The following is a 19,029-nucleotide window of genomic DNA, read 5'->3' on the forward strand; positions in this document are numbered from 1 at the left end:
AGCTATGTTCTGTGGCTCATTTTGTAACAGAATGTAGCGCTCTTCATTCCTTACTGTACCTGCAGAGTACTCCATTATGGGGACACACCATCATTTATTCAATTAATCCCCTGTTGATGGACATTTAAACTGTTTTCAGTCTTTGCCATTGTAAGCAGCAAAACAGGCACCTCACCATTACCACCAAATCCCAGTTCAGTCCACTGACAATATAAGCTTCTTGGATTCTGGCTTCATGTGGATGTCCATCCTCTCAGTTTCACTAGGCCTCATGTTTTTGTTTATTCTCCCTAACATATGACCACCTAGGATACCCAGATGCCCCCATGGCAAATAGCAGCATAAGATACACTTAACTCTCTGCATTTTTACTTTCTTACTGTCTATAGTAAGGATCTTCCTTCTTTCCCTGGGAGTTCAGCCAAGTGTTTTAAAAGATACTTTAAAAAATATTTTAACCAGGATTTTTAGTTCAATGCTGCATGATTTCTCTGGACATCTGGTCTTCGATCTAACTGGAAATGGAAATGATCACATCCATGCTTACATTTTCTTTGAAGAATATTTAGAATATCCCAGGAGTCTTCAAGCAGAGCATACAAAAAGACTTTCAAAGAAGTATACAGAGTAAGATATTTTTAAGAGAACTGATTTCCAGATCTTTAAACTCTATATACTCTTTCCTAAAACTGATGTGTCCAAGTCTGCCATTTCTCCTTTCTCACCTCTCCTCACAATCAACTTTGTACTATTACACCCCAAAAGCACTTCTCACTCATGACTCTTACTTAAGCTTTGCTCAGTGGTGCAAACACCTTCTGCATGACAGACTGGTAATTCAAATGGACAGCTGCTAAAGAAAGAGTTCCAGAGGGGCAGAGGAGAGAGCGCCATTGTGCAAAATGCTCCAGCTGGTAACGCCCTGGTTCGTCTAGAGGGTGAACTCATAAGGCTTCCTGCCTTCTCCATCCATCTCAGAGTTGAACTAAGAAGCGAGATTAGTGTCACAGGAATGTGTACTCACATTTTCATTTTTAAATCAAAGTAAGACTTTTCCTAACAGAAAGTAAGTCCAAGCTTTATTTGGCTTATGAGTTTGACAGCAAGGACTGGCTTTGTCCTTAAAGTTACAAAGCAGACATCCTCCATAAATTGGATGAGCTAACTATGTAGCTTCAAGGTTATAAAGGAAACTATATTTAAAGTACATTTAATATACAATAAACTGGAAATGATATCACTTGAACTACTCATGTTTATGATTTTAAAATTACAGACACCAAATTAAAGATGTGTGAGGAGAAGAGACATAATTTTAAAAGCTGTCTTACGGCTTACTCAAGTTTGAAGACCACTGACACATACTATTTTTCTTTCTCTAATGTTTTTGTCTTTTTTAAGTTGCTTTTACAATAACTGTTTTAGTACTTTCATCATTTTAGAATAGGTTTTGAAATGAATAGTTCTTGGTTTATAAGACTTTGTAAACTTGTTTCACCTAGTTGCAAACTAGAATAAAAGTTCACTGGGAAAAAAGAATACCCAGAGGGCCTATCCAGTCACCAAATACAGTAGAACTTTGGTTGAAAATTCGTTTAGGTTTGAAAGAGCCCTTAGTGATTTAATTCAACATATAATGACATGCACAGAGCGTTCGTTTTAACATTATCCTCTGATGGCTAAAAACTGGACTAAATATTCAGATAAGTTGTGGCATATTTATACACTGGATTACTATAACATAATAAAAATGAATGAACTCAAAAAACTTGTGGGTGAATCTCACAATATAATGTTGAGTATAAGAATCCACAAGTGCATACTGTGTAATTCCATTTACATAAAGTTCAAAAACAGGCAAGATTAATCTATGCTGATAGAACTCACAACAATGGTTACCTTTGGAGGGTCATGACTGACAGAGGGCAGGAAGGAGGCTTCTGAGGGGCTGCTGATGTTCTACATCTCGACCTTGGCAGCGGTTACGCAGGTGTGTTCACTACGTAAAAATCTATCAAGCTGTATACACTTTTGTGAACTCTCTGAATGTATGTTATGCAACAACAAAAGTTTACTAAAAAGTAAAAATAAAAAAGACTGTGGTTCTTGTCACTAAAATAAAACATCAGCAAATGTTTTCTTAACTATCCTATTTTACCTATCTTTTATGTTTGCTGAGAATAGTGATGACATTCCAGGAACACCCTGTCAGTCAGAGGATCATTTCGCCTTGGCCTGTGCAGCCAACGCAGCTTCTTCTCGCCACTTAGCTTTCTTTGCCAGGTTCCAACTTGTTAAGGATTCATGTCGTTCTGCAGCCTGCAGAAACAAACAAACAGGCAAACAGAACTTTTGACTCTCTGGAAAGGATTTGTGTTTTAGATAGCGATACACAGGAGAGACTCTATAAAAAGGAGAAAAGGAATATAAAACATTCACACAAATCATTTAAGAAAAATGATCCTTTGGTACAAAAAAAAAATTTACTTAAGTTTCTAGACTTCCAGTCAACAGGACAGCTGATGTCAGAAATCTGTCCCCAGCCTCTCTTGGCACACACAGACATATTTGCTGGATAAAAAGTAACAAGTATATTTTCAAACACCAAATTAAGCTCAAAATCAAGAGAGGGAAATCCTCAGTTCCAAGACATAGAAAGGATGCAAAAGGCATGAATTGGTGAGGAATGAGGACTAAAGCCAGGATTAAAGGAAATGGCTTCAAACAGAGGCATTAGGGAAAAAATATTGGCCTTAACAGCTGTGGGCCGAGAGTTTAATTTCTACACCAACAGGCAAGTTCAGTATTTGGATCTTCAGCATGGAGCTGAGGTATTCCTGTGAAATGACTAAAACTCCTTTCACCAGCCTGGTTTGACATCAAACCAGGAACTGGCAAGGAAACTAGGCATTTATCTGGGGGGTAAAATCACCTGTGAAAAGAAAAGACAATTAGCATCATAATCAGGAGGTAGATCTAAGGAAATAACTTAAGTGTGGCACAGAGATAAACAGACAAAAAATAGAAAAGAGAAGTTAAGAGACACGGAGAATAGAACCAGAAGTTCCAACATACATTCCAAAGAGGTGGGAAGAAGAGTTAGAATGGGGGAAGAGGCCACATGTGGAGTTATAACAGCTTAGACTTTTTCAGAAGTAAGGAAAGCTATGGGTCCTCAGACCAAAGAACATACAAAGTCCTTGGCAGAATAAATAAAAATTGAATAGACATTGATGGATGTCTAATATGCATCTCACACTTAATACATCTGAAATATAGGGCTTGATATATTATGCCTGCCATGCCTACCAGTTCCTTCCCCAGCTGACACATCTCAACAAATCACAGCACCATCCATCCAGGTGCTCAAGTCAAAAAACACAGGCTTTCTGGTTTCATTCTTCCATTTTCTCTCCTCTTTCCACACTGAATTTACCACAAAGTTCTATCCTTTTTACTTTCTGAAATATATCTCAATTTGCTAACCATTTCTCCATCTTCATCTGACACCTTCTTAGTTAAGGTACATGCATTAAATACTCAAAATGAAAGGTGAACTGGAGAGGCAAGAGGGGCAGAAGTGAGACCATTTAAAAGATACTGCAATAAAATAGGCAAAGATGTTGGTTATCCCAGACCAGGGTGACATCAGCAGAGATGGTGAGGAGGGGCCCAGTTGTGGATATATTTTAAGGTGGAGCCAAAAGGATTCCTGCTGATGTACAATGACTTACTCATGAGCAGCTGGAAAGATAATAAAACCTGAGCGAGGCCATTTTAGGTGGGGTGGTCAGGGAAGCTTTCTCTGAGGAGAATGAGAATAAGCCATATATGATAAGGCCAGGGGAAGGAAGGAAAGCCTAGAGAGAAGAAAGAGTTGGGCGTATTAAAAAGTGAAAATAAAAATAACTAGTGTGGATGAAGCATAAGGAAGAAAGGGATGATGGTATGAAACATGGAGGGTCCAGACGGTATCAGGTTCCAATCTGTCTTTTAGGAGCTAGAGAATCATCAACTGGGTGGGCAGCCATCTTATCTAGAATAGGTTAAAAACAAGAGACTGACTTTCTTCATTTCAATGTTTAAATGTTCAATCCAGCAAATATTTAAGAAATTTTCCATTTGATGAGAATAATTTCAAAGCATAAGTTCTTTGCCAAGCCAACAGAAATGAACAGACACGTACATAACATCAGTAAGCTGTAAAGTACTGGGCTCAAACACTCTTGGAAACCTGCGAAGTAGAGAAGAGCTGAATCCTAGGACTGGGCAGAATGGCAGTTGGCTAAGCATGCCCAGAGAGCAAAGAGGTATCGATCCAAGCAAACTATTCTGTGTGATGTGGCTGCCAAAGCCTAATTCCAACTCCGGCTGCATTACTAAAATGCGCTTATAAACATGAAGAAGTTTTAATCACGCTCTAAAGGGTTCAGTTGCAGGTGCCACAATGAAGCACACTGATATCCTGGAGTGTGTCCAGACGCAAGTTCAAAAGAGGAAAGCTGTCAGGGATGGAGAAAGTAGGACTGGAGAAGGGAAGACTCCTGATACTCGTGGGGCTGCTCTTCATGGTAAAAAGTGATCAGCAGATGAAAAGATTTAGGGTAGCAAGAAACAAAATTAGAGAGCAATGCTCTCTTAATTTCCCTCTAGGATCCACATATTAGAGATAGCAAGGAAAGGGCTCATATACAGGATTCAGGCAAACTAGTCTGCCTTGGTCATCACTTCCAACTTTTGAACTTCTATTTCACGACTCTATGCAATAGCTAATTGAGTTCATGATTTAAGGAATGATCTAGTTTGGATACTGTTCATACAACAAAGTTCTTCCTGTGCAGATTTATAACCAGGCTATAAACTGTCCTGTTTTTGTTTTTGCTTATCTTATAAAATGGAAGCAAGCTTCTGACCCTCCTACCTATGTAATTTGTTGACTCCAATTTCCATGAACAAATTTATTTCCAGTATGGCAGATACATGTGGGTGGCTCAAGGTGTCTAAGATAAAATTGAAAGAACAGCGATCATTCCATAAAGGAGAACAAAGCTCATAATCTTTCTTCGAATTCACAAGTCTATCTTTATTTTAGAGGTACTCACCCTTTTGCCTGACGCTATCACTGCAAAGCAGGCGATAATCGTGAGTCCAATCATTATGTAACAAGCTTTCACTCGAGCTTTGTTTCTTGCAGCATCTATCATTTCTGGCCTAAACCAAGACGTATATTCTGTTAATTACATTAAAGCAATATGATTTTTCTGACTAGCAAAATAGAAAATGATTTGTTATGTAAATATTCCAAAAATTTCTCTGAATGCAAATGGCAGATGTGAAAGACTTCCAAATGCTAGCCCGTTATTTTACCAATTTCAAATGAACAGTATTTATGCAGATCCTAGCTAAGGTTGGCCACCAAGAAACCACGGTGCAGTATATTTAGGTTCTAATTGCTCAAAATATAATGAATACATATTATGACTTGACTCTTTTTACTGACTGGGATAAAAGAAAGAATGAATGTCCATGTAAGTCTATGAATTGTGTTCATTTGGCCCCTGTGTCATTAAATGGGCTTTGTTTTCAAACAGGTTGTTTTTTAAAACTCATTTTCATCACTTTGTTTTCTCACTAGCTTCCCAGTATCTTCTTGCCCCCTCCCATCTTATCTCTATTAAAGAGATTTGTGAAGATGGCTCTTATTACACTACCGTTATATATTACACATTTTGTGAGAATGTCTGTTAGAGAAAGGGGGTTTCCTTCATGACTTATGCATGAAGTTTTCAGAAGAAATGATCAAAATCACGATAATTTATTGAAGAAAAATACCTTTGTTTTCTTATTATTATTCTGAAATTTTCTATGCTTATTTGAATACTGTGTAGTCTTATAGAATTTATTAATAAAGTTACATGCAAGTTGTCCAGATTTTAGTGGTACTACTAACAAAGAGTAGTGTTACAAAAGTAATCACACCTGTGGGCCTTTTATGTCGAACTTTAACAATGTGCAGTAATATGAAGTGGCAGTTTATAAATACACATAATTAATGATTTTTGAGAATGCACTCAGCAGCAGTCTTTCTTACCTAATGTCACGTTTGAATAGAATGGAATTTTATAAAGAATTCCAGAAAGACAAGTTGCAATTCCTTTTAAAAATGAAAAAAATTTTCTTTAACTTTTCCAGTAGTTGAAAGAACACAGAAAACCAGTATCTAGCCTGTTTTCCTCAGATTTTAGACAGATTAATGAAAGTTTTAAGATGTTAGTTGCAAACAGGTAAATATGAGGACATTATTAGATTATATTTGTTGACTTTTGCTCCAGATGGAACCTAAAAGATCTGATCTTTTTCACCCATTTATCTGGCTTTGATCTGCTATACCAAATTAGTTTAACACTGAAAAAAACAAAAGAAAAAATACACTTATTATTAAATATCATTAGTGTACAGTACAAAAATTATAGGTCAGTTGTTAATTATATGTCCATTAAGAACATAAAAAGTGAAGCTGTTTACATTGTAAATCTAACAGTTAGCTTAGGAGCCATAGCCCTCCTAAATAGCAGTATTTTAAAAATTATAGAAAATAATAAACTGAAAAATATTCAAGTACTTTCATGTTTCAAACCTTAAACTATAATACCTTTCATAGGCATATTGTTCAAAGTTAAATTCTCCTGTTTATAATTCCTCTTTTGACTGTGATCCTGGGGGAATTAAATTATTTCTGTAAAATGGGTCTCTTCACAGATACAGCTATGTTAACACAATAATAGGCCTAGCATCTCTTGACAAGTGTTAATTTATGATAATGCAGGTTTTTTTGCATTCTTGTTTACTCTGCTGCAGCTCAAGAACTCAAAATCCAAAAACACTGAGGGTGGTCTAGATTTTCTGGGCTAATTTCTGCTTTGGGCTAAGTCTGTTAGTTTAGAGGCTATACATCTCAAGAAAAACAAAATTTGCTTTATATTATTAAAAAAATCTTTGTGGTTGAATAAATGCTGAAGACAGATTTCAAGTTCCATTTTATTTCAAATGCCATGTCCGTTTTTCACTAAATAATTTGATCCAAGAAAGGGATAAAAATGTTTGAGAATTCACTATTGGGTGAACATTTCCCATCATATCTGTTTTTCCATTTATTTGTGATGCTTTTGGTAACAACTAAATTAAATATAAATAAAAGTGTGGGCGATATGTGCAGAACAAGTTGCAGGCCCAGTTTCCATGGTCCATTCTAACGGGCACTGATTACCTCCTATAAAACTTAAACATCCTTATTTGATATCATAGTTCTAATCTCCCTATTTTTTTTGTTAAGATCAGTTTAAAAAGTAGTAGATTAATTTAATTTTTAGTTTCCTTCCTTCCCTTTTTATCCCCTCTCTTGTAAAGTGCTGGGAAGTTTTTTGGGCTTTGCATAAATTGAAACTGGAAAGCGGTTTTTACGGGTTACATTTTCTTTCTTCCTTTTTGTTTTTTCTTTTTTCTTTTTCTTTTTAACATATTACGTTTACCCTGGAGGTGAAGTCGTCAGCTTGAGTTTTATCAAGCGAACCTCTATCATGGATTTGGTATGGTTCAGAGATCAGCGACGCTGATACTTGGTGGGTCCTAATCGGAGTAAATCCGATGCTCAAAGGGCTGCAGAACCATGGACACTAGGCACCTCCTGCCCCAGAAGACCACGTCAGTGCATGTGGCTCCTTCCCAGAGACTCTCCAGCCACCCCACTAGCCATGAGGCACCCCCGACCCACGGTGCACGCGGAGACCGTGCTGCGCCTTCGATTTAGCTTGATTGTTCCACTGCCCCGCAGCTCGCTGGGGGTGGGTATCTGGGCGATGGTGGAAGTGCCCACCGAACTTCTGGGTCTTCAGCCAGCTTCAACAGTCTCCCTGTAAGCTTAGCTTAGCTCCCATCACCCAGTCAAACAGCTTGATATTTAACCGCACTTAGGGGTGCGTAAGTAAATTCCTTCAGGTGGTGGATGATACAGTCAAGACCTGTGTGGCTCTGCGGCTGCCTTCGCTCCAGGATGCACGGAGATGGACCCCGCGCCCTCCATGCCCAAGCTGGTCCCTCCCGAGCGCACGAAACCCAGTACAAGCCACACTTACGGAACCCGAGGCGGGATCTCCTCCATCGCTTTGAAACGCCCGGTCCACAGCAGGATTTTCTTGTCGAACTGCGACGGCGTGTGCTCGGCGGGGACCCTGTGGATCTTCCCTGCTGAGGAAAGCGACAGGGATGGACGGAGGAACCGACAGACGAACCATACAGTGAATCAGGGCGCGCTCACACCTCGACCCGCCGGCCCCGGCTCCTCGCCCGCACCTCCACGGACCCCCGTCCCAGGCCATTCCCAGCCCCGGCTCACCGGAACCTTGGGGCCCCGAGCCGCTGGGGGCCCCGCCGCTGGAGTACCGCCGGAGACCTCTGCGCCGAAGAGACGCGACGGGCCGTCGCTCGGCTTCTGGAGGCGCTCCCGCGGGGCAGTGGGGGACGCGCCCCAGGCGGAGGCGCAGGAGGCCCCTGACAGCGGCGAGCATGCTGCGCCCACTTCCTGCGCCCGCAGCCGAGCGCCCAGCCGAAGGGCAAACATCCCGGACCCCGGCCCCGCCCCGCGCCGCCCTGCGCCGCTCCCAGGGGAGCCCCGGATGCGCAGCTGGAGCCTCTGTCGTGCGCACACGGAGCTCCCGGTCCCCGCCCCCGCCGGCGACCCCGGATCAGGGGGTCGCGACCCTTGGGCTGATTCCCTCGGCGGGCAGCCTCCGGGGAGCAGCCTGCCTCTGCTGGACTACTTTCCTCCTGAGACAGCTCTTCTTAAAGACATTGCTTTGTGTTGAGTAGAAACGTGTTTCCACCAGGCATTCACCCTTTGGTTCCACTGTCCGGTGCTCAAGAGAATAAATCTAAACCCTCTTCTCCAGGGCAAGCCAACAGTCCTTCAAGTACAGGTCACTTCAAATGCTTACCAAGTAAGTGTAAAGACATTCGACAAACTTCTGATTTTCCCATGAGGAGGGTTTTAGAAGTTAGCTTCTCATCCCATCCTCCACTCACCTACTTTTCTCTTTTCGAGGCAAGACAACCTCAGTTCCTACAGTTGTTTTTCTCCATCTCTCTCTTTTTTTTTTTTCTTTCACCATAAACGCTCCAAATTCCCTTCAAAATGAGCCTTTCTTCTGCCTTCCACAGTCTTCCTTCTCAAGAAGAGGGGAAGAATTTTCTATTCTCTGGCTTCTAAACGGAAACAGGGACTCAGAGAAAGGCCGTGTAGGAAAGCTGTCTGCTCTGAAGGAATTTACTAATTCTAAGTCCTCATATTCCAGGGACAGCAGACCCCAGCCAAGTGAAAGTGCTCTTCAGGACTGACCAGCCCCTGGTCCAGCTCACCCTCCCCTATCCCATCTCTGGAGTTCCTTTCATACCCTGACTCTCCCTTACTTTCAGTTGAATCTCCAGATATTTCTTTTCTTACTAACTAACCTGTCAGGCTCTTGAAGGCGAGATCTCTGTAACTCTGACTTTTACATAACGGTGTTTAACAAAAGAAGACAGATTCATTTCTCTGTAAAGAAATACGCATTTAGGGGAGTGATTATAGAAAGAACATGGGCTTTCCCTTCATACTAAGGTTTAAACCGCAGATCTGTGACTTAAGGGTTGCACAATTATGAACACATCATTTAAGTCATCAGTTTTGGTCTCATTTGTAAAATAAGAATTCCTGCCTCTCAAATTCATTAATGCGGCAGCTACAAAAAAAACCCTACTGTGTGTCAGCTGTGAACAATGTCAGGTGGGGATTAGTAGATGAAAAAGTAGGATGAAAAAGATAAGCAGGCGTTGGTGATAGCTATTTGGAAAGTATAGTTCGAGATACCGCTCTAAATGTGTCTGGCACATAATAGCACTTCAAAGATGTTATGGTTTCTTTCCCATCACATTCTTTGTTTAACTAGTCCCCAAATGCAAGGGCATTTTCATTTGTGCAATCTCTTGTAGTGAACTGTAGGAGGCTATGAGCTCCCTGGGGGTAAAGATTGTGTCTTATTCACCACTATATCACAAGTATGTAGCTAAAACATTGGCACTTAGTAGATACCTAATAGATATCTGTTAAATAGATGAATACATGGAATGCAAATCTTCAGTAATAAATAGACTCCATCTGGGCTAGTTTAAGAAAAGACTGAATAGTTGAAGATGTGCTGCAGGATGAAGTGAATGGATTCCCACCTGATGAATTATGTTGTCATAGATAGTATTTGATGACTGCAGGAATAGGTTACTTGAAAATTCTCCCATTATTCAAATGTGTTATTTTTCCTTTCAATATTTTGTTTTTCCTCACATCACTGAGAAAAACATCTCTGTGAAACAACCAATCATTAATAGTTCATCAAGGAATACTAAACTAGCTAAATATGTTTATTTCCCTGGAGAGAACTGGATGTCAGGCTTCTATCTATATGCGATGTTCTATCTCAAGCTTCTCTAGCATCGCAGAACCACAGGGCAAGAGAACTGTGGCTAATGTCATGAGAGAAAGAACAGTTTGCATTCTACTCTCTGTTCCTGATGGGATTAAAATACCACTTTTTGGCAGTGTTCTACATAAGAAAAAAATTACAGCTGCATGAAAGATGTTTTCTTTAGCTCTAGAATTGGAAAAACAACCAAACAACAAAAACAACTCAAATTAACTCCTAGTAGAAGGAAAATCTAATTGTATTCCTTCCTTCCTTTCTTCTTTTAAACCAGGACAGCTCATTTATTTATTTGACACATGTTCATTGAGTGCCTCCTATGTGCTGGTTGCTGTTCTGGGCTCTGAGGTTATAACAGGTAAGCATACAAAAATCTTTGCCCCTTACAGAGCTTGTTATTAGTCCATGGTGATTTCAGTTTACCCATCCTGTACTATATTCTTTTTCAATCCGATGATTCATCTAATTTGTTTATACTACTTTCAGTTTTGTTCCTTCAAGTCTTGTTTTTTTATTGGTACGGTTTATGTTTCCATTTCCTACTGTTAATTGAGTTACTTCTTAAGGTATATTGTTATGACTAGGAATAAATTTTAAATTAAGTTATTATGTAGACTAAGCAGAAAGTGTGGGTAATTTTTAAATTATTATTACTTTTTTAATTGTTGAAAGCCACTGTGTGCTCAGCACTGGGCTAAGGCAGGAAATGCAAAGATTGCTGTAGTCCCTGAGAAGTTCCCGGTCTGGCTGGGATGATATTCCCTCATCAGGAAATGCCTTGCTCCCAAAGGAGGAGCTGGGAGGGACCTTAAGTAAGTAACTTGTTTTCCAATCCCCTACTAGTTTCTCTGTAGGGGAAGTTCTAAAGTGCTATTTTCCCTGCAGACCCAGCTTTATAGTGGTCTCCAGTGCTTCGGGCAACCTTGTCAAGCAAGGGCCCAATTACCTGAGGTACTAAGCATGTGCTTAAGGACACCAGCACATGCTCAGAATAAGACTTAAAACCCACTAATGAGCTCCTACATACAGATATTCATGTCATTCATTTAAATTCCCATTTTCATGTGTTTTCTTTCATTTGGATTATGCCCTAGGCCCCTGTCCATCTCATCTTCTGATACCCCAGGAAGAGCAGAGTTTGCATCTGGGGAACTGCCAGTTCTCCTATGGACTCAGTATAATCAGCTCAGCCCGTCATTGCTAAAAGTAGATCCATCCCCATTAACCAGTGCCATGCACCTGTAGCATGTTTTTGGCCTGATGTAAAAGAAACCTGTATTTCTCACCATGTCTTATTTGTCTCAGAAGCAGCAGCAGCTCACATAATTCCCTAGAGGCCATGCAAATCATAGCTGTCATCAGAGCAGGCAATTGAGGCTTTGCCCTAGGAAATCAAATTTATATGATGCAAGGGGGGAGGGTATAGCTCAATGGTAGAGTGCATGCTTAGTATGTACAAGGTCCTGGGTTCAATCCCCAGTACCTCCAGCAAATAAACAAACAAATCTAATTACTCCACCCAAATAATTTATATGATGCAAAAAGTTTCTAATAAAGATTGATAAAATTTTGCAGTTTTAAATTTTGTTTCATTTATATTTGGACAACACAAGTACTTCTATAGCATCAAGGAAACACTTGAATTTAGTGCTGAGTTGGCACTAAGAGTTAAGCTAAGAATACCAGCTGACGGTTAATGTTTATTATAACAGTCAGTGAGCCAGAGAATGAATTATGAAACATATTTGGAATTTTGACTTTTTTTCTTGTTACTTGCACAAGGGTGAATACTGTAATCATTAAAAAATGTTGAAAGAATGAATAAATGGTGGAAAAAGTTTAAAAATTTTAATGGAGATTTGATTCATATGTGTTATAGTTCAAATATTTAGGAAGAAAGGGAAATTTCTATAATCACTTTTACCCAAGGAAGAAAATGTATAAAAGTGAAAATGAGCGATTATTGCCCTGCTAAAATTGAAAGTTGTCATTTTTTGGAGTCAATTTAAAAGCAAATTTTTGCTTCTAAGAATATATCTTTACGTTACCATTTCTTCATTGCTTATGTTTGGTAAACTAATAAAACATATTTATTAGTTTAATACCTGAATTCATGAGTATTGAATTAAACATAAATATCAATGTAACTGTTTATTATGAAATTATTCTAGAAGTGTTCTTATGAGGATCTTAGTTCCACTTATACTATCCATAAATAAAAAGTAAAGATAAATTGCCCACCAGGTGGCAGCAGTATTTCAAATTGTTCTATGAACACACATCAGCAGTGTAGGGGCCTTTCCTTAAATTTTTGTGATACATATGAAGAGGATGATTTCTGTCCCTGCCCTCAACTAACTCACAGTCTGTATTGCGTAGCTCAAATATATGTCCTTTCTTTCTGATTTTTTTTCTTTTCCTTTTGATAGTTAAAAATTCTTAGTATAGACCATTCTCAAGTGTCAGAAGAAAAAGTGAGGCTGCTAAGCTATTTTGCCAGTGTTGAGTCTGAGATACCAACTGGTTATGTGATGGGCCTTGGAAGCAAATCATGAGCCTTCTGATGTCACAACCCCTAACCCCCTAAAGTAAATCTAATAGACATTCTTTGATAGTTTTTCCACTAAAAATATATGTGGTTTCAGGCATTCCTTTTTTCCATGATTTTTCTCAGCCTCCAGAGAATTGAAACTGACATTTATTTATTAGAAAGCACTTGTGCTTTAGGGCATCCAGTTCATATTTAATACCTTTGCTTCATAGTCTACTTTTGCCCTAATTAGTAGCAATAGAATTGCAAATTGATGGGAACAGTCTTACTCTTATCATCTGTACATTTCAATATACTCCATTAGGTTATCTAAATATATTGCATATTGTTAAAATAATATTAAAGGTAACATTAAATTATCCCATATTCTCACATCCTGAACACTAACATTTTCTGTTTCTCTGTGCTTCCTTAGAACCTTTATATCCATGTTTATACAAAGTTCTATTTGGAGTACCCATGACAACCAAAACCTTTCACTTATTAGATCATAAACCATTTCCATTTTGAAGCCTGATCTTTGTATTTATCTTTTTGTGCAGCATTTGGCTATAAATGTATGTCATAATTTATTCTGTTTCTATGGTGGACCCAGGTTGTTTCTAATTTTATCTGTTGTAATTGGTTACAGGATGTATGATGTTCTAGATGGGCTTTAGTTGAGATATTTTGTTCAATTCTATCTGTAAATGTATACTCTCATATTTGTCAAAACTTGTGTTCTGAATTTGATTCCCAACTCTGTCAAGAGCCATGTAAATGCGTATTGTGTACTGTGTGTGTGTGTGTGTGTGCGCGCGTGCACGTGTGCCAACAGTTGTACTCCAGGAAACTGACTTAAGGAAGTAATTCGAACAAACAAAAAATTTCTTAGTAATACAATAGTATGATGTTTTTCATGCTTCATTTAAATTCTGGGAATATTAGCGTAACTTAATTTTTTGTAATTAATACTTTACTTTTTTTTCTTTTTACATTTCTGTAATAATTGATGTGGAGTTCATTTGCAGTATAAGTTTTAGATCTAAATCAGTTTTCTCTATATTGCACTACCATTATCCCTGTTTATTAAATAATTTTCACTTCCCTGGAATTATGTGATTTCTTATTTCATTGAATGCTTGAGTATAATATACAAACCCAATATATTTAGGTTTTTAAATTTCATCTTATTTTTATGTCAGCATTGCATCATATAATTATTGTTACACATCTGGAAGGCCTACTGACTCTTGGCACGTCTCCCGCCTTTATCATTGTTATTTCCTCTTAGAATATTCTTTACCACTTATTTTCTATACAGCTTTTTATTATTTTCATTGTGACAACACCAAATCAGCAAATGAGCTGCTTAAGAAATTATTTTTATTAAAATTTTTATTCTGAACTAAAACGTGCTCCTTATAATGAAAATTCAAACAGTAATGAGACATAGAAAGTGAAAGTCTACTCAATCATGTGCCCTTTAGTGGAAACTAGGATTATCAGTTAGATACTTGTCTTCCCAATCTTTATATATATTATATATGCAAAATTATGCTGTTCTGCAGCTGGTTTGCATCATCCACAATGGATGGCAGGGTCTCTTAGTATCTGATCAGATAAACTGACTTCACTTTTTCAAGTGGCTGAAGTCTTTTATTGAACAAATATACCATAATTTATTTAGTGGATTTTTTATAGATATTTAAGTTGTTTGAAGTTAAATTTTTAAAATTGTTATAAGGATTGTTACAAGGAACATCATGTACATAAATGTATCTCTGTGTAGTTGACAATTTATTTCTGAGGTCTGAATTTTCTAGCAGGAGAGTTGCTTAGTCAGAGACTATTCCTTAATTGTGATAGATACTGACAAATTGGCCTCCAAAAAGTTGTTCTTACCCTTCCACCTACAGTATATAATCATTCCTATTTCCAAACTAGTAGAGCTAACTAACATATTTTGAAGGTCCAAGAGTATCTGTCTTTTTCTGGTTGTGTAAACACTGTGTGAAACACACCTGTTCCTCTTGTTCTGTATCTGGTTTTGATTGACTGACTAGAGAAACGGGTTTATGATTTTAACCTGATACTTGAATGTCTGTAAGATTACTTAACCTATCTTCTTAGAAGTTTAAACATTTTAGGTCAAAGGCACGAAAAAGTGTTCATGTACAACTCTGGAAACCTTTTCTCTTTCTCATTTTCAGTGTACATGTATTTGTATGGTGTAGCAGCAGGTCAGGGTGAATTCACATCCGCTTAGCTACCAAATAGCTGTGGACTTTAGGCAAGACACTTAATCTTACTGATCCTTAATTTCCTCCTTGGAAAGAGTTACCAGCCTCACAAGATTGTTGTGAAAACAAATAACAGTGATGAGGATAGTAATAATATTTTTGAATAGTGATTTATAGCTTTCAAAGCACTTTAGTGTGCATTATCTCTTTAGATCTCTTTAATAACCTTATACGGTAGATGGGATAAGCATTTTTATTATCATTTTTTTCACATAAGAAAACTAAGGCACAGTTAAGATTGGTAACAACATCAAGAAATGTTCCTTTGAGAAGTTAATGTTACAACACAAAGGTATCACCAGGGACAAGGAAACACTACATAAGTGCTCCTGGCAGAGAGCTTCAGGGACTCCTGTGTGTGTGTGTGGCGGGGCGGGGCGGGGGGGAGGTTCTTTCTTTCTTCTTCTTCTAACATCTCTGTGGATGTTTTACTATGAAGAAAAGACCAGTCTGTGACCATCATTCTCTCTCTGCTTTTCCCACCAGAACTCTTTGCATACGGCTATAGAGAAAAGTTTAATTACTAGAAAATAGAAATGATTTGTAAAAGTACAAGTGATAAAACTACTGTGACTTATTGGACAGCTGTTGCTTTTGTACATCAGTTCATCTCACCCATGCCCAGTGGAAGTAGGACAGGCAAGTTTCCTCTTGCCTCGGTCACCACTGGGAGCCTTGGTTATGCATCTAGCTTGTAACTTCTGTTTCCTCAGCTTTCATGAAAACTTTATCACAAGTGTTGATTTGGGGCCTTGCGCATCAGGTTATTAGGGTTAGTCCCAGAATGCAATACACGTTGAATCTTAGAGGAGAACAGGAAAAGGACCCTGTCTCATGTGTCATAGCAAAGTGCTTTGTCATTTTCTCCCCCATGCTGGAGGGCGAAGTGGTATATGTATACATGCATATATATTTTCTTTCTTTCTGGGGATGACGGCTGATACTTGAAAGAAAAGAAAGTTATGACATTAACAAATTCATGAGCTGAAGTTCCAAAACTTGGATAATACTTTTTTTAAATCTACAGATCCAATAAATGCCTTTACACTTCCCCTGGTTTCCCGCAAATACAAAGCAAGAAATGGCAAATCTTAAAGTTCGTTATAAATAGAATGATTAATAATTTTCTCTCTAGATTGGGCTATATCAATAATAAGTAACTCTCTTGGAGTATTATATTTCCCACGAAATCAGATTTATAGTACAACGTGTATTTCTCACTTGAGAATTAAACACATTCGGTATTTAACTACATTATTTAGCTCTCTTCCCAGGAAAGAGAAACCTGTGGGCATGTATCTGACACTGCTTTATTGGGGATACAGATGGGAAAAAAGTAAGCAAAAATAACAGAGGTAAATGCTTTATTATAAAATAGGTTTAGAGAGTGGTTGGCCCATTTTTTTTTCAATTGATTACAAGGAATAGTTATTGAGAGCCTTCTAAGTGCCAGAAATTTTATACCAATATAGATGAGATAAAGCCTTTGTCCTGAAGAAATTCCCATATTAATCTAGTTAGAACTACAGAACTTTAGATTCAAAAGGAAGTTTAAGATTTATTCCAGGCCTTTCATTTTACAGATAGGAACATGTAACCAATGATGTGAAACACAAGTGTTTTAGTTGTAATTCATTAGTTTCAAATACTAGAAATCCAGGGAAGAGAAGTTGAAGGAAAAAAAAGGAAAATTTATTGGCTCCATCGCCGATAGTCTAAGGATAGTTCAGCTTTAGGCCCAGCTGGATCAAGGTGCTCAAATGGTTGTCTCCCTCTCCCCTTCTCTCTTCTCCTTCCCCTCCCCCCCTTACCTCCACTCCATCACTTGACTGTGCTTCACTTTCCATTTTGACCTCATTATCTCTTGTCTCAAACAGGTTTCCTTTATGTGACAGGAAAGATGGTGGTTGGAAGCCCTATCATTCACAAACCCAAATCGGGGAGAGTCTTTCTGCCTCCCTCCAAGGGCAGAGAGGACCCAGAAGGACTTGTACGGCTCAGTCTGAGACACTTTCCACCACTGTGGTGCTCCAGGACTGGCAGTCCTTTCACCGTCACATAGAGTAGACACTTCCTCAAAGAGTTGTGAAGAGGGATGGGGACTTTTATGGTTACACAGCAAGTATAGAAGGAGCTGAGAGCAGAGAACAAGCCTCGTAGACTATACACTCTCCAACGTTGTCTGCAGGTTATGCCTGTTGAGAGCTACGGTGTCCGCGTCCCTTATCTGCCTTGAAGCCCACGGCTAAATTTAGTACAAGAGCAATCCCTCTTCCTAGCTTCAATTTCGGTCATTATCTGCCTTGTTCCACTATATATTTGCTTTTTTAAATATTTTAAGAATTTTATTAAATATATTTTCCTTTTTAAAAATTCACTTATGATGTCTTTTTGGAAATAGGTGGTTGCAAATATAATAAATGGTGCCCTTCAACACTGTTCCTGTGCTTTTTACCAACACAGGGTCTCTTACCCTCTGTTCTCGCACTGTCATATAAGGGCATAGCAATTTTTCTAATATGCTGGATTCTGTTAGTTGTAAACTGGTAACTCCCAGAATTTGGCTCCCAGGTTTTCTGATTATCTGAGTATTTACAGTGGATAGCTCTGTAGATGGGAAATACTCTAACAGACCCACTGGTTAACTGCAAAATGGATTTCACACTTTCAGTGTGTACATTTTCTAGTCATGCGTTCTATGTTTAATGAGCAAGAAACAGATCAAGTTCATGGATTTATGGATGTGGAAAAAAAGGCTATTTGCAGAAATGAGAAGATACCTGATTAATTTGTTTTTAGGTCTGGCATTCTCAAATTTTCATTTTCCTGTAATCTTATTTACAATATCAGGTACCAGAAAAATTAGGTAGGAACAGAGGTTGTGAAATGTAAGAAATTTCAGTTACCTGAGATTTTCCTATAGAGCGCTCTTGGTGTGAAAGCATCTCTTTGCTGTGTTCAGTCTTCCAACTCTTCACATTCGTTTTGTGTTTGGCTACTCATTAAAGGAGACAGGCAGCCCATATGTGAATTTATCAGGCTGTTTGTTTTTCTTACATATTTTCTAAGCATAAGCAACCCAGGGCTGAAAAAGGAGCTCCAGAGTGTTGGGGACCAAGGTTTCCTCAGTCTTGTTGCTCTGTCATCTTCAACTTGCAGATTCGATCTCCATGGTCCAAGAAGACTGCTCCATTCCTGCATAGAAGCCAGCAGAAGGGGAAGGAGGTAGGGGAAGGGCATACTCCTTTCCTTTTAATGTCACACTGGAAGTGTCACTTATCCTTCCCTGTTTAATCACAGGTTTAGTCTCCATCTTATTTTAACTCAGCTGTTGAGAATTATGCAATTAATTGTTTTCTACTCTAACTTTCTGGAAGTCTCATTTTGCTGGCATTGGTAGTGAGGGCCTGTTTGAAGGTTTGGTTTAAAGACAGCTCAAGAGCTGTGGAGAATCTAGTATCAGAGGGGAAAATCGGGAATAATATCATTGAATAAAATGATGTACTCATGGGCTTCTGATTTTATCTTGCTTATAAAAGCCATGGTACAAAGTGAATTATTTCCCCACCCCTGCATTTTAGCAATAAAATATTTTGGTATCTGTGTCTCTGTGAGCAGGATAAGGGCATAACTATATGGGTCCTTTTTTGTATGTTCTTTTTGCTTATTTTTATTTTATTTCTTTAGA

At 38.5% G+C, this 19,029-nt stretch overlaps 2 protein-coding genes across 2 annotated transcripts in view; one reads left to right on the forward strand and one right to left on the reverse strand.

The window, feature by feature from the left end:
- Positions 1 to 548: 548 nt before the first annotated feature.
- FAM162B (family with sequence similarity 162 member B) lies at positions 549 to 8,642 on the reverse strand. Its single transcript, XM_032484760.1, has 4 exons — positions 8,393 to 8,642; positions 8,133 to 8,244; positions 5,103 to 5,211; positions 549 to 2,319 (listed from the first exon to the last, which is right to left on the reverse strand). Exons 1-4 carry the CDS (start codon positions 8,562 to 8,564, stop codon positions 2,221 to 2,223), a joined length of 492 nt encoding a protein of 163 aa, XP_032340651.1. The 5' UTR covers positions 8,565 to 8,642; the 3' UTR covers positions 549 to 2,220.
- A 48-nt stretch (positions 8,643 to 8,690) lies between these two features.
- RFX6 (regulatory factor X6) overlaps positions 8,691 to 19,029 on the forward strand; it is a 107,319-nt gene continuing 96,980 nt past the window's right edge. The window contains exons 1-2 of the mRNA XM_032484758.1: positions 8,691 to 8,993; positions 10,783 to 10,866. The gene's annotated coding sequence lies outside the window, so the exon portion shown is untranslated. The remainder of the gene's footprint in view (positions 8,994 to 10,782; positions 10,867 to 19,029) is intronic.

Source organism: Camelus ferus, chromosome 8, assembly GCF_009834535.1.
Source record: "Camelus ferus isolate YT-003-E chromosome 8, BCGSAC_Cfer_1.0, whole genome shotgun sequence".
Classification (NCBI taxonomy): Eukaryota; Metazoa; Chordata; class Mammalia; order Artiodactyla; family Camelidae; genus Camelus; species Camelus ferus.

Coding starts and splice junctions, on each gene's coding strand:
- FAM162B (XM_032484760.1), bottom strand. CDS start 8,564: ATGCTCGCCGCTGTCAGGGGCCTCCTGCGCCTCCGCCTGGGGCGCGTC. Junction 8,245..8,392: donor CTCGGGGCCCCAAGGTTCCG/GTGAGCCGGGGC, acceptor CGCTTTCCTCAG/CAGGGAAGATCCACAGGGTC. Junction 5,212..8,132: donor GAGATCCCGCCTCGGGTTCC/GTAAGTGTGGCT, acceptor GTCTTGGTTTAG/GCCAGAAATGATAGATGCTG.